Source organism: Hemitrygon akajei, chromosome 16 (assembly GCF_048418815.1).
Source record: "Hemitrygon akajei chromosome 16, sHemAka1.3, whole genome shotgun sequence".
Lineage (NCBI taxonomy): Eukaryota > Metazoa > Chordata > Chondrichthyes > Myliobatiformes > Dasyatidae > Hemitrygon > Hemitrygon akajei.
In genome coordinates, this window is record NC_133139.1 from 86,183,425 (window position 1) to 86,200,295 (window position 16,871).

General features: G+C 39.0%; 1 protein-coding gene across 1 annotated transcript in view; it reads left to right on the forward strand.

Annotated features, from left to right (window-relative positions):
* Positions 1-16,871, forward strand: part of cacna1aa (calcium channel, voltage-dependent, P/Q type, alpha 1A subunit, a) — a 478,641-nt gene that overhangs the window by 424,406 nt on the left and 37,364 nt on the right. The window contains 3 exon segments of the mRNA XM_073069345.1: positions 1,839-1,948; positions 5,314-5,449; positions 10,388-10,501. Coding sequence (XP_072925446.1) covers positions 1,839-1,948; positions 5,314-5,449; positions 10,388-10,501 — 360 coding nt within the window.

Here is a 16,871-nt window from a genome sequence, read left to right on the forward strand (position 1 = left end):
GTGCTCAGGTGTTGGCACTGATTTTGACTGGGCAGTTTGTCAGTTCACATTGGCTCATTGGTAAAAGGAGTATGCCAAGTTACGGTCTTCCACAATGGCATCAAAAAAGTTTGTTCTTTTTGTTTTTGCCAACCTACAATGTCAATCAAAAGAAAAGAGTTTCATCTTGAAGACTGTTGGGAAAATAATGGAGAAAGGTCTACCCCGGATTTCATTTCTGCATCTTGCCTTCAAAGCACTGAAGAGATGCTAGTTACCTGCATGATCTTTCTTTTAATGAATGCTTTGGGTTCAGATGACATTCATTTACTCAGGATGGTCATTTAACATTAAATCTGTCAGCAGATTGTGAAATCTTCCAAAATCAAATTTAAGACATTTACCAAGTTTAAATTACTATCCTCGGGAGCTTCTTCCAAACAATTGTAAAGCACATAATAATCCCAGGAGTCAATCTGTATCCCATTTTCACTTTGCTTAGTTACCCTGCTTCTTCAGTCAGTAGGTCCACTGCCATTGTTGTTCTGAAGTCATCTCCTAGGAAGGCTGTTGCATCGGTGTGAAGTATGTGTCTCCTTTCCTTGTCCCAAGAGTAGATAATGATTTCTCCCTCTTCTTCCTGTAAAAGGGCATGGGAACATGAACCATAGGAACACAACAGGACAATATATTGTAACGTAGTCTTTGCTAAACTTCTAGTTTGAACATGGAGACACAAGAGACGGCAGATGTTGGAGTCTGGAGCAACAAAAACAAATTTAGTGGGTTAGGCAGCATCTGTGGAGGGAAATAAAACAATTGACATATCGGGTTCAGATGAATGGGTCTCATCCCAAAATGTTGACTGTTCATTTCTATCCACAGATGCTGCCTGACCAGCTGAATTTCCTCCAGCACTTTATTTTGATCGTGTTACAGCAGTCTTCAGTCCATTGAAAGTGATAACCTTTTTGAAATTTAACCATGAGATGTCGATGGCAAGGCCTATATTTATTGACCATTTCCAAATTAACCTCTGTTTCATAGGCCAGTAAAGAATCAGCCAGATAGCTTTGGGTCTGGACTCATCCTTATACCAGATCAGGTCAGGTTTAGAGGGTAGGAGGAGCATTGAATTAATGTCATTTTGCAACATCTCACTAATTTAATGCTCACCATTACTGGCATTAGTAGTTCATATGAGATGTGTGAGATGCATTCAATAGGTATCAAGTTCCCCATGTGAGATATGAACTCTGCCCCGAGGCAGTCTATTAAACATAATGTAATCTTTTATCCCCCATTATTTCTTTGGAGGCTATCTTTAAGGAACACAATGATATTTTTAAGGAGATTTTCTTTGGGTATGTTTTTTGACATTTGTTCTGAAGTCTGAAAGTAGCTTATTTGAGCTTTGTATGGACAGCTTTGATTGTCTGTCTTGTCATGGAAAGAGAAGTATCTGGTCTTCAGTCTAATCACATTGAACCTCTCCCTAACTTCAGACATAGGGGGCTACTCTCCCTCTTCCACCTCAGCCTAAACCTCCCCCCATGATACAAATTTCTACATCAAAAATGTTTTCATAAGCTATGTTTTCCCTATGCATTATGATTGTGACAGAAAATAAACCGATTCCTTTTTATGTAATATTTATAAGCAGTAATTTATGTGTATATTTAGGATATGAGTTAGACAGCTCGCACAGAACCATGGTGTTAAATGACCTCCTTTTTCCCAGAATCCACAGGGACCTGGGAAGTAAATGAATCTTCTTTGGCATCACATTCTGAATCTGATATCTTCATTCCCATAAGTCTGTCTGATGCCAGCCCTAGGCCATGTTATATCTCACACAGAATCGAACGCCATTACTATTTCAGCGCATGGAGCCACCGTCACCTACCCAGGAGATGGATCCAGGGCAGAGCACTTTGCCGGAGCAGCAGCATCTATCTGGGAATGCCCTGTAAGTTCCAATGCCAATGAGTTCATTCATAATGTAATCCATGGATTTAACAGGCCAAGAGGATTAGATGCTGCAAAGTTGAGAGTGGATTATTAGGTTAATCACAAATCCCCAAGTAAATCCCTACTGGAACTATTGTGCAGAAAAATCACTCAGTTAGTGAAATATGTAAATTATGTTTACACTTAAATTGTACAGCTGTAACTTATTTCTTTAGTTTTGCTTTATTCCACCTCAAGAGTCAGGAGGGTGAGCTGATCTACATTAATATGATTGACATCACTATTTATCTGACCTTCTGTGGGATCCACAGGCTACAAGGTAAAAAAGATATTTACTCCACACTCTCACTCATCCAGTCACTGAGAGGTATTTCCACCAAGTTCACTGTGCTCTTTAGAAACAATCCAAAAACATAAATTAAGTCCTGGTATGATAGTTGAGAATAATATTTGTAATTGTCCTCTGTGATTGTAATTTTCATTGGGACACTAAATCTCCAATGTAATTATATTTGCATCGTATCCATATTTGGTTTTAGATACAGGTACATAATCAGATTGGGATTTGTGGGTCCTGAGTTCAGATTAGGATTTGAACTCACTTGGGTTATATACCCATTTCAAGTTAGGACTATATTTTTTTTAATTGATTTGCGCCTTAAAATCAAAATACACATGTTGACGATGTTGCTTCATCGATATTTCTAAACTTCCTTACTGAGATGATTGAAATAGATATTCAGTATCAGAGAATTCAGACCACATTCCACACTGTTTAATGATTCACGTGAGCTTCTTCCTAGTCATCTCACTCACATCAATATATCCCTCTATTCTTTTCCCCCCTTGAATGTGTATCCTGCTTTTCCATTTACCATTTGATACATTTGCCTCCACCACTCCCTTTAGGAGTGAGTTCCACCCATCCACCACCCTATTTTTTCCAAACTTTGTAATTTCTTTGCTCTTTCAATCCTTTAATTGATTGGATCATCAATATCTCTAACTGAGAAAGTAGTGCTGGACCAACAAGACTGAGAATGGGAGGTTACATTTGTGCCTGTGAGGTTAATGTTACGTACAGAATGCACAAGAAAAAGCTCCCAAGTGCTAACTATTAGCTCAATTAGTCTTTGAAGACTTAATAGTTTCTGTATTTGCTCAGTAATATGCTGAACTGTTACCGCAGGAGAAATTCTTTTATGCTCCAAAGCATGCATCTCTGCTGTTACACTCTTCAGAATCATTTCTGTTTAATCCAAGGTAGGCAATGAGACTGAGATGACGTCAGTCTATATCTGAACAGAGTTCTGCATTTCCAAATGTTCTTGGATTAAACCTCAAATCAATGCACAAAACCCACAGAGCAATAACACACATATAGACTAACTGTAAATACTTTTTTACACTCCAACAAGCCTTCTCCCATCCTGCTGTATTAATCCTAATTCCACGGCCCCTCTCTCTCATGTGTGGATGTTGCCACCACAGGTATCAGTTTGCTGAGTGCTGATTATGATGTGAGTTCCACTAGAAATTGTTAAAGGTGCCACATAACCAGATGTTGTTATGACTGCCAGAGGTGGCTTTCTCAGAGTTGGCTAAAACCAGAAGTTCCTCAGATGGTTCTATAGTCAATGACAGTCCTCTACGATGTTACCGAAAGGAGCCAACTCCAACTTTCATGCATGAAACTATCAAGTTGCCAGGAAAAAAAACATACTTTTTATTTATGTTCTTTGGGGAATACTATCCCATCATCATAACCTACTCTGGCCTACATGGATAAGGTTGTCTCTGAACTGCCCCAGAAAACCATTCAGTTTAAGTGCAGGTAGGGAGACTATAAAAGCACGTTTTGCCACCACAGGTCCACACCTTATTAGGGAATAAACAAGAATACAGTTTTCTACTTTCCTATTAATCCCATCCATGTTCACTATACTGGCTCCCCAAGCATGTAGAGTTGAAAATTCTCCTTTTTGCTTTTAAATCTTCCAATTTTCTTAAAAAGCAAGAGGCAAAAACTTGTAGGAGGTAGTATGGAGCCAATAAAAGACCCAAGTAATTAGTGTACCAGAGGACTGAATTTTCATTATTTTCCTTCATTAAGACAGTGATACTAATTACACAATTCCCTCATAATCTCAAACTGAAACACTCCGGTCCGCCTCTTTACCTTGGGGATCCTGGTCAGCATGGACCAGTTTGGGCAAAGAGCCTTTGTCAATTCTGTTTAACTTCATGACTCTACTAATGCACCCTTCTCATGTGCACTCTTTACAATAAAAAGCAGATGCCATTGTCTGTATCACCCAATGAAATACTCAAAGCATAGTTGTTGCAAAATATAGAAAATATATATAAACAAACATTTGCATAGTAATAAGAGGCTAAGAATACTAAACTGAGGAATGCCTTTTGAGCATGTTTTTCCACTTGTATCACCAATTGTAACGTAGATCTTCCCAAATTTACAATAAGATTCTGAACATGAACAGTTCACAAAGTGGAAATACAGCCACCTAGTAATATACTTAAATAAAAAATATAGATCAATCAAGGGGAACATTTGTTGAATGGTGGTTAACTTAATCATTCAGATATCTCTGCAAAATGAAAGCTTTCACTCAGTTCTGAAGAAGGCCTTTGCCACTCTGACCACGATTTTACTCTGTCCAGACTGCAGTGGTGACCTCATTTGAAATAATTCATGCAAAGAGGTCCAATAGTGACTCGGCCCTGCCACAAGAAGTTAATTCACACACATAGACACCATCATGCCCACACCCTCTTTGCAGTGAACTGTGCAATGGCTGTTCCTTGAAGGCAATGGAATGGAGTCAGAAGTCCACCTCCAACTAGGCAGGAATAAAGCCACCCTCTAATTCACCACCTCATCTGAGGCAATGGGCAGCGTACTAGAAATGGCCTTTGGGAAATGGTCTATAGTCAGATACTGGCTAGAGAGCTTTATATTGTTTCTAAACACTCCTATTGGTTTCAGAAAATGTCACAGTATTTGGCACTCACTCCTCACCTTGATAAATCACAAGATGAGCTGAATGAGGGTGTAGTCTGCATTGCTTTTAGAAAGGGTAGCTTCCTTCAGATAACTTTTGCACATTGTTTCCTCCATATTCTTTGCTATGATTGTTACCCTGAGAAACATCCATGAGAAGTGCCACTTCTCTAAGTCAATTTCTGTGTTCCAGTGTAGAAGGGTACACTATTGCTCCTTGAAGCTTCTGTTTAACATCTCACAAGGAAGGTGATGTACTAAGATGTTCTGCCTTGTATTGACTAGTTTCATTATTATGTGTATTGATGTCCTTACTAAAGGCATGATTCCTCTGCCCAAAGACCACAGGATGGGATTATGAAGGAAAGTCAATCTTGGGTCACAGATCGAGCTCAAAAAATGTTTCAGCAGACGGGGGCTTGGAGTCCTGAAAGAGGTCGATCTGAGGAGATAGAAGACACTCGGCCAAACTCTCAGGTACAGGTTGTCAGAACATATCTCAAGTTGCATTACTTAATATTGCAGAATTAATTAGTGTTTATTTCTTGTAGTCATTTGTATCAAGCAGACAGTGGCCATCCACACACGAATCCAGTTTCAGAGAAGCTCATTAACAGCACTTCTGAATGACAGTGGCTTACTCTGCCACACATACCTGATTGGATGTCCTAGAATTTGTGGTCAGTAATGAGATGAACTCAAAGAAAAGCCTGCCCATAATGATGTAGTGGTCTTCTGACATGAATTTCCTTAAGTGTAAATTCATGCTCATTGGCTGTGATATAATTGGCACAAGAAATATCAAAGGGGAGTTGAAGGCATATGTGAAAGAGAATAAGTTACAGGACCACTGCAGATAAGGAACTAATAGGCTGGTAACCCTTACAGCTAACATGGACCCATAGGCTAAATGGATTCCTTGGTGTCATTATAAGTAGTAGCTGGCTGGCTACCCAAGTAAAGAATTCTCAGCCCATAAAAAATGGAATAATTGAAAAGCAAAGTAGCACGTACACTGGTAATCTCAAATAAGGGCAAAAATGTTGGAGTTATCCAGCTGATCAAGCAGCAGCTCTGGAAAGAGAAGCAGATTTAACATTTCAGTTTGAGGACAACCTGAGCCACCAAATACTCCAGTATTTTTGTTTATATGCTGAAATATTGTCGATAATAGTATTTTGTATGCAAGTGAATTAAAATGTACGTACCTAAAGACACACAAGAGACTTCAGATGCTGGAATCTGGAGCTATAAACAACCTGGAGGAAATCAGCCAGTTAAGTAGCATATCTGGAAGGAGGGGGTCCTCATGCAAAGTCTCAATGCGAATCATTAACAACGCTCTCTCCTCCTCCCCCCACCTCACTGAATTGTTCCAGTAGATTCTTACTAAAAGTAAAACTTTTGGACATGGTACTTTACCTGGCAGGACCTGGGATAAGCACACAGTTATGATTTCAGTTCGGTTTGAGTGCAACATCTAGCTTGCAAACTTCCAATGATTGCTTTTGAATGGAGTGCACAAGGCTGCAAACAACACACCTCATGAAGGAATAATTGAATCGAAGAATTGCTAAGATTTCTGAATTATTCAACACATGCATAAGTATGCCACAGTTATTGTTGGAGTGATAATGGTGAATGCCGTTATTTAAAAATCAGAATTTCTCCATAGGCTGTTGTTTGCAGTAATGTTACTAACAAAAATATCCAGGCCTGGCTGCTTTCTACAAGTCTAATGCAAGTTGGTGGTTGTGCACTTAAAATATTTACTAATTTGTTACCCAAGATATCATCAAGTGCTGAATTGCTGAATGAGTTACTGGTTAATCTAGATAAATAACACATCTAAGCCTCATCACTTTTTCCTAATTTAAAAACTTGCTTATATAGCACCTTGTCGCATCTCTTGTAAACATAACAAAGTGCTACAGATAGGGTCAAGTACTTTGAAATGCATTGAATGTTGTAATGCCGGCAAATATGAGAGTTGTTTTAATGTACACGTGATAGAAGGTGGCTGTTCCTGTTAGTGTTGATTAATGTTGCTCAGGATAACATTCATGTGATTTGACTCATAACATTGTTTATTTTCTAGCATTGACTGGGAATTGCTGGTGATGGGGGAGATAGCAAGTGAACTAGGGAAAGGATCTGTAGACATGGGATGACACAGTAACATAGCAGTTTGCATATCACTGTTACAGCGCCAGTGACCTGGATTCCATTTGGTCATTGTACGCTCGCCTGCTCCAGTTTCCTCCCACATTCCAAAGACAAAGGCTGTAGGTTAATTAGTCAGATGGGTGTAATTGGACAGCGAGAGTTTGTTGGACCAGAAGGTCCTGTTAACGGTGCTGTATCTCTAAATAAAATAAATGAAAACTCAAGATCTACTAATTGGGGTTTATCAAGGTAGATGAAGGAATGGAGTTGGATGCCTAGAATTTGGAAAAAAGGTCCTAAAATAAAACGAAAGTCAAACTGTAGATGCTGAAATTTGGAGCAATACACAAAATGCTGCCGGAACTCAGTGTGTCAGGTCACATCTACGGAGGGAAATGACAGTTTAGTCAACATTTCAGGCTGAGACCCTTCATCTGGGCAGGTAAAGGTTTGGCCTGAAAAAAATCAACTGTTCATTTCCCTCCATAGATGCTACCTTAACCACCAAGTTCCTCCAGCATTTTGTGTTTTTGCATAAAATTGGACACTGAACATTCAGAATAGAGATAATCAGAAATTTCTACATGTGGGGATAGAGAATCTTTGCAATTCTTTACCAAAGAGTACTGTGAAGACTTTAGTATCTTTAAAATAAGGATGACAGATTTTTAGATATTGAGGGAAACAAGGGATTATTACAGGAAACTGACAGTGAGGTAGACACCAGTTATGTTCTTATTGAATGTATTATTGTTAGCAACATTGTGAACCTCCATAATGCAGAGAATTCAGTAAATACTTTGCAGGTCAGACACAGAGAAACAGAATTCTTTCCAACCAATAAGCTTCCATCAGAACTGTGAAAAGTTGGGAATGTGAAGAGGAAGAACACTACAAAAGGAAAGATTTGCAATGGGACAGGGGCAGGAGAGATTAAGCACTTTAAAGGGAGGTGAAATAAATCAGAATCAGGTTTATTACTACTAACGTATGTTGTGAAATTTGTTGTTTTGTGGAAGTGAAAGCAGGTGAGATTAGGAAACAGAAGAGTCTAGAAACAAAAGACAATGGGTGAAGTAGAATCAAAATCATTGAATCTAGAAGTTGTCATGTGCCTACAATAAAAATGAGGTTATGTTACTTTAGAATGCACTGCCCTTCATTGGAATTGGGAAGCAATGTAGGTCCTTCATCTCTGCTTGTCCATATGGTCACATACAGATATAGAAGGATTCATCATTGCTGTTTCCGTAACGATACTTCTGACCAGTCAAGGGCATTAACCCTGAGCTGAACCCCCGCACCTGGAAGACCGATGGATCATTATCCTTTGACCTGTTTGGAATGGGTGACCCTGCCAACAGCCAAAGCACAAGGCCCTGACTCCAGCCAACATAGCTCTCCAGGTCATTGAGGCACTCAAGCTTCTAAACCCTACAAGGTTTTGGTCCTCTTGTAGGTTAATTGGAATGGTGGTGGTGTTTCAGACAGGGAGAGAGGTGTCTAACAGTCAAACTAACACACTAAATGTATGGATTCCACAAAGCAGTCACCCAGCCCATTTTGGCAACTCACATGCAAATCAGCAAATACATTACATAAAACTGAATGAAAGTAAGGCAAACTACTCTAAAATCTGTATGGAGTGCCAGAATGCTGCAAAGAAGAGAAAGGAAAACAACTGCAGGTGATTGTCATCAAGCATTTTGTTCAGGTATTTGGGATAGCACATAAGGAAACAACATATTCTTCCTGTAACATACATGCCATTGATATTATTGGTCAAAGTGAGAAAATAATCCTTTAGTGGGGTGCAAAAGACAAAAAGTAATGAAGCAACACGACTTGCCTTTCTGTAGCAATTTTAACAACTACAGGATGTCCAGAAGATTTTACCTCCAGTGAAGTACTTCTTTAAGTGTAGTTACTTGTGTTTCAGGAAACGGTGCAGGCAACTTTGTTCTTAACTATTCCTTTTCTGGGGATATGTACGTCACTAGTGGTCAATATTTATTCTTCATCTCTAACTGCCCTTCAGAAGGTGGTGATGAGCCAATTTAGGACTGGATAAACTGTTGACTAGTTTTTGAGATGTTGATTCAAGAATAAAGATTGGACCAAGGCACTATGGAAAGCCCACATAGTGATCTCCAGACCAGTATTGTGGGGTCTTTTACATAATGGAGCTAATATTAACACTAAAGTTAATGAAGAATAGTGGACAACTGGGTTGTGGGAATGACAGAAAGGGAGAGAGCATAACTCCAAATTGAACCCTCATTTTGCCTGATCTGAAAGTGTTCTACACTGTTACTAAGGATAGAAGATGGTGAAATTTTCAATCCCCTGGCCCAATAGCCTTACAAAGCCAATGAGTTAAAAGTTTATCATATGTTGTAAATAGTTGAAAATATTTGAAAATATTGAGGCCTTAGTTACGACAGTGACTATACCTGTTCAGGCACCCAAATAAAATGATGGTGAGGATACAAGACTCATTGAAAACACTGATTCATTGCTGCGAACTTATCCAACATAATTGCTATAAAGTTCTTCTTTATCCTGTGTATCTCAATCCTCAAATTAACTCAAGAAATATCTTTATGGAGTATTATCATCACCTCAGGAACTGCAGCATTTCAAGAAAACATCTCAACAAAACCTTCTCAGAAGAAGGCATAATCAACCATTCTTCTTCCTCCAAGGGTCCAGCCAAGTTGAGTGAAACAAACACTGCTGCATCAGGATTCCCTAACAACTGCTGACTCAGCTGTCAATTTTAAATATAGAATTGATGGATCTTCAAGAACCAAAAGCACTAAGTAAATGGAGAATAACTGAATATTTTGAAGTAGTACATATCCTGTTTTCTAGAGGGGGTAATGAGTTAGATCTCAAGTCAACCAGCATTTCATTGAATAAGCATGAAGGGCTGAATAGCCTTGTTCATCCATTCCTCGTTAGTTGGCAAAGAACAACTAAAGCTGGCCTTGCCAACTTCCCATAAATGATGAAAATTAAACAATTAGTGTGCAGGCTAATTATCTGGTGAAAGCACCAATCAAAAATTCCCCTCTCCTTTCAAGTTTGTTTCTGTGAACACATTGGGCAGGTGATGGAGTATACACCTGGCAAACACACATTCAGGAGCAGCAGAGAGTACGAGGAGCCTTCTGGCTCACTCAAGTACAGCTGTGGCTGATGTTTCCTCCCCTTTAATACCCCCCCAAATTTGGCTTTGTCTTGCAGGCTGTGGAGATGCAAGAAATGGGGAGGGACGCCTACTCGGACAGCGACCATTATCTCCCGATGGAAGGCCAAAGTCGAGCATCCTCCATGCCACGACTACCAGCAGGGAACCAAGTGAGCTCAGTGAGACTTACTCTGCTGCGTCCTCTATCGCGTGCCATTAATATAACTCTTTCAATGTGACCTATGCCAATGAGTACACACCCAAAAGCATTAGGTTCCAAAATAAGCCGAAAGGAATTGTTCTTTCAGTTTATGTCCAGAAAAGCTAGAAACTAATAAATGGGAAGGGATTTATCCTCAACAACTAGGATTAGGCAGCAGTTTCCAAATTGCTATTCACTTCTGAAATCTGAAGACACAAGAGACAGCAGATAAGACCATAAAGCCTTAAGACATGGGAGCAAAATTGGCCCATTTGGCTTACCAAGGCTGCTCTGCTATTCCATCATAGCTGATTTATTATCCCTCTCCTGCCTTCTCCTCATAACGTTCAACATCCTTACTGATTAAGAACCTATCAACCTCCACTTAAATATACCCAATGACTTGGCCCCATAACCCTCTGTGGCAATGAATTCCGCAGGTTCACCACCCTCTGTCTAAAGAAACTGTAACTCATCTCTGTTCTAATGGTAAATCCTTCTATTCTGAGGTTCTGCCCTCTGGTTCTAGAATCCCTTACTATAAGAAACGTCCCCTCCACATCCACTCTATCTAGGTCTTTCAATATTCAATAAATTTTAATGAGATCACCACCTTATTCTTCTAAACTCCAGTAAGTACAGGCTCAGAGCCATCTAACAGCATTAAAAGATGATAAAATCTGGAGAAACTCAGTTGAGCTAAAGCAACAGTCGATATTTCAGGACAAGATCCTGCCTGAGGCTTTGACCCAAAATACTGATCTCCATATATGCTGCTTGACCTGCTAAGTTCTTCTTAGGTTATTTTTCACTTCAGAAATGTTATGCTTTTGATTTCAGTGGAATTCAACTTCAGAAATAGAATACAATTTCTACTGGATGCTATTGATTTGTAGGGAGAGCATTAGCTAGGTCTATCTGGGAAGATTTTTGACTTTTGGAAAATTTTGCTGTAAATTTCACTTGTCAAGCCAAGCAAAGAACCAACGTTTTAGTGCAGTGCATTGAGACCTGAACTCTGACTTATGCAGTGAAATAGTGAGATCTCAAATGCTGAGTAGGAATGCAACCAAAAGTAGGAATACTCCTTTTAAATAAAGATGTTATCCTTGGCAAATGCAACACTGAAAGAGTTAAAGTGATTTAAAAAAGAAATAGTTTGCTTTTTTCCCTTCAGCATGGTTTCAATTCTTTTTTTAGTTTCACAAACATTCCTATAATAGGGAAAGTGTCCTACTTACCAACATTAATTTGTGATAAGCATCTGTTTTGTGATGATTGACAGAGGACACTTAAGATTTGACTAGACTTCTGACATGGTGAATGGCCTTCAATAACCAATAATCCAATCAGATGGAGGCCAATAAATGTAACACTATAATCAAGAAACAAAAGAAACAGAGAACTGACCACCTGCTAGACCAACATCAGTGGGAATGAATGTACATTTCCTAGAATGCTCGGCTATAACTCTGGAGTTATCATACAGATAGGCACTTGGGCCCACCAATTCACAATCTATTTTAATTAATTTAGTTGATGGAATAAAATGTCATACTTCCAAATGATGATGCTAAACTAGCTGGGATTTTGAGTAACAAAGAGTATGCTAGTTTAAAATAAGTTAAGTAAATGGGCAAGTACCATGACAAATGGGATTTAATGTGAAAGTGAGGTATTTCATTTTGGTGCATGGAAGAGTAAATTTTTAAATGAAATGTTGATATTTAGATAGACCCAGTTGACCTTGTATGCACATCATTGGGAACAGCAAGCAATTAGGAAGGCAAATGCAATGTTAGTCTTTATTACAGAAGCATATCAGTGTAACTATGTAGTACCTTAGTGAAGCTGTATCTGGAGTATGATGGTCAGTGTGGTCTTCTTACCTAAAAAAGGATGTACACAATGGAGAGGGTGTGCAAGATTCACTAGGTTGTTCCTGGCATGATGTGTTTGCCACGTGAGTAGAAGTTGAATCGATTGGGCCCATATTCCATTAAATTTAGAAATTTGAGAAGTTAGTCATTGAAAATTGATTCCCCCCCCCCCCCCACCCAATTTATGGCTTCACAGGCTGACTACAGGGAGGGTATTTATGCTGGTTGAGAAGTCTAGAACCAGCGATCACAGTTGAAGTATTAAATTTAGGCTATTTAGGGCTGAGATAAAGAGAAATTTCTTCAGTCAGCAAGAACTGAATCTTCAGAGTTCGCCATTCCAGAGAGCTGTAGAGGCATGCACATTGAATTTATTCAACCTTGACATTAAGGGAATAAAGGGATATGAAAATAATACTGGACATTGGGGTCAAGGCATAACCTTGATATATGGCTGAGCAGGTCTGAAGGGTCAGATGCCAATACTTACTGTTAAGTCTTATGATAAGTGATGATGGCAAGGCTACAATGACATGAAGGGATTAAAAATGCTGTGATAAATCTCTGCTAAATCATTCAGAATTACTACCTTCTGAAATAAACAGAAAATACTCAAATTTCTCAGTAGGTCAGGCAGTACCTAAGAGAAAAAAAGTTAACAGTTCAATATCTTTTCATTAGAAGCAGAAAAAGTTAGAAATAAACCATGTTTTCATTTACAGGGGAGGGAGGTGTGGAGAACCTAAAAGAGATGTCTGTGATTGGGTGTTGATCAAAGAGACAAGTGATAGTGGTGCTGGCCAATAGAGGGTGCTGAAGGCTTATTAATCTCATCAAATCTCTGGAGAAGATGTGAATAGAAGATGATGAATGAGAGAAGAAAATGAAAATAAAAGAATGATTTAATTATGAGATATCAAAATACTGGAAAATTAGTTGCTGGAAACACTGATGTTTCCTCAGAACTGACCAGCTTAAAACAAGCTGAAATGCCCAGTTATTTAAAATTGACTAGGGCTTTAATGGGATTAACTGTTATATAAGATGCTGAATCTCAAGTTTACATGAGGCTTTTTTTTGGAACAGTTTAAGATATTGATGGGAATAGGATGGAAAATTCAAATGATAGATAACTAGATACTCAGGATCACCCTCAAGAAATGAATGTAAGCATTCTTCCCAGCAGTCAGCCTAAGTGCATTCCTCACATTGGGATTACATTATGAATATTAAACGCAATACATTAAAATTGTAAGAAATACAATTAAATTGCTGCTTGTCCATAAAAGGGATTCTGGATGGTGAGAAGAGGAGTAAAAGGGGCAATGTTGTGCCCCTTTTGAGTGCAAAGAAAAATGCTGAGATAAGTGTTGGTGGACAAGAAAGGTGAACCAGATAATTGCAGAGGAAATGCATAGCATGCAAGGGAGAGGAGGGTACATGATAGCATCACTTTGTAAGTAGGGAAAAATTACCCACTGATTGTGGAGCCTGGTAGGATGGAAGGTAAGGATAAGAGAAACCCTCTTGTTCTGAGTAAAAGTAAGAGCAGAAATGTGAGAAAAGGAACAAACATGCTTGAAAGGTCTGTAAACTAATAAGAACTGGGAGAATGAGGTTCCTCTCATCCTGTCATCTCTGCCCCTATGGGAGCATTTTTCACAACAGTTTTCCTAAGATGTTTTCCTTTTTCTCTTAAACTTGGCTTTGTCTCCACCATGACAGAGAATTCGTAGCTACATCTTCTCCATTTCCCAACTTTGGGGTTCTGGACTTGCAAGCTCTTACGAGAGTATGTGCCAGTACTTAAGGCAGTTCTGGAACATTTTATTGCAGTTTCTGGCCCTGACACCTGAATTAACCACAGCTGAACTCAGTCTTACACTAAGGAGGATGTATGTAGCGAACTGATTAACATCTAATGGTGTACGGTTTGCAATTTGATAACTGCCAATCTGAGCATATCAAGCTTCCACAAACAGCTATGTTATAACAGCCAGATAATTTGTTTTCATAATGTTATCTAGTAGATCAATAACTGAATAGGTAAGCAGGGTAATCCCCCTTGCTCTTCATTAGGAGGGTTCTGTGGGATCGTTTATTTCTAAGAAAGACATTTAACAAATTATCCAAACGTTTCTGACCTCCCTCAGCACTACAATTGCACTGGCAGGCTGGATCACCCCACATTTCAGATTTCCCTATTTGACAGGAGGCTGCTCAGTCTACAGTGTCAATGCTGGTAACGTTCATTCTCACATGACTATCATCTTCACTCTGACTCCACTGCCACCTACACTAGAGATAACTTACAGCACACAATAACCTACCATCTAGCACATCTTTGTAATGTGGGAGGAAATTAGAGAATGGGGGGCAACCCACATAGTCATAAGGAAGATGTACAAGTGCCGAGCAGGATCATAGATCAAGATTGAACTCGGGTTACTAGCGCTGTCTCATAGTGGCACTAGTCCAATCTGTACAGTAGAACTTGAAGCCACAATTTTCTGACTCAGAAGTGAGTGAATGGCCTATCAAATTATAGATATGGTTTGCATTATTTTAGCATTTCAAATGCATGGAGCTATGCAGAATAGAAATTATACAGCCCTTTTGTTATTTACTGAATGCATTTCAACATAATTTCTGTACATTTCTGTTAGGGAGGATCCTCATCATTCTAGATAAATGATTCAGAAACCACAACTGAAAATTTGAGCTCATTCTGATGTTTTCTTTAGCAGTATCATTGCTGAAGTATTTTAAAAATTCCAAATGCATATTTTAGTGGTTTTTGTGATGTTGGGATTGTGACTCCATTCCTCATTCAACTCAAACGATTGCCCTGTCAAACATATGCATCTGTATCACATCTACTATCTGAAATCCCACACCTGACTTGTTTTGGAGGATCACTAATTATGTGCAGGTTTGTTGAGAGTTGAATGGAAATTGAGGATAAGGAGAGTAGTAGTAAACTGCAGTAGTGAGAAGTCAACAGAATCTGTGTGCAGCCTTCAACCATATGCAGTGAACAGTCATTGGGGGCTTTAAGTTCCAAACTATTGGAGGTAGGTTATAAAAAGGATAGAGAGAGGGCTTGCCAACCAGAATAACCTACAATATGGAGTAGGAGGGAGAGAAGGACTCTGAAATGGGGAAGCCCTACCTTCATAAGATCTTGTGGCTCTGTATTTTTTTTTAAATCAAACATAGAATTCATCTTAATAACCTTCTACATAAGACTCCCAAAGATGCTAATACATTTATCAATACGAATTATCATAAACCCATTGCATATGTAGATACACACTGGCTTAAAAGAAATCAAGATATCTAGGTCAACTTTTTGCTACCTTAAGCAGAATCCCTGCAAAATATTGATAATCAAAACGTATACTGCTGGGACAATCTGTTCTGAGATTATGCCTCAGTGAATGTAGAATGTAACCTCTTTGAAAGACTGGTGCAGAATATTTTCTCTTCATTTAGTACTTGAGATTTTTAATAGTGTGCTTCCTATGCATATTCAGTAAATGTGGGAGGCTAATCCAAACAAATCTCTTGCTAGGCATAGATCCAAATTGCCTAACTCTAAATAACTATGGAGAAATATTTGCAGGCTGAGTTGGAAGTAGCATGCCACTACAGATCTCCTCACCACTTGTTCAGAATCCGAATCAGGTTTATTATCACCGGCATGTGACGTGAAATTTGTTAACTTAGCAGCAGCAGTTCAACGCAATACATAATATAGAAGAGAAAAAATAAATAATAAATAAGTAAATCAATTATAGTATATGTATATTGAATAGATTAAATATCATGCAAAAAAGCAGAAATAGTATATATCAAAAACGTGAGGTAGTGTTCACAGGATCCATGTCCATTTAGGAATCAGATGGCAGAAGGGAAGAAGCTGTTCCTGAATCGCTAAATGTGTGCCTTCAGGCTTCTGTACCTCCTACCTGATGGTAACAGTGAGAAAAGGGCATGCCCTGGGTGCTGGAGGTCATTAATAATGGTTGCTGCCTTGCTGAGACACTGCTTCCTGAAGATGTCCTGGGTGCTTTGTAGGCTAGTACCCAAGATGGAGCTGACTAGATTTACAACCCTCTGCAGCTTCTTTCCATCCTGTGCGGTAGCCCTCCCCCCATACCAGACAGTGATACAGCCTGTCAGAATGCTCTCCACGATACATCTATAGAAGATTTTGAGTGTATTTGTTGACATGCCAAATCTCTTCAGACTCATAATGAAGTATAGCCGCTGTCTTGTTTTCTTTATCGATATGTTGGGACCAGGTTAGATCCTCAGAGATCTTGAAACCCAGGAACTTGAAACTGCTCACTCTCTCCACTTCTGATTCCTCTGAGGGTTGGTATGTGTTCCTTCGTCTTACTCTTCCTGAAGTCCACAATCCATTGTTTCATACAGTGTACCGGTAATCATTGC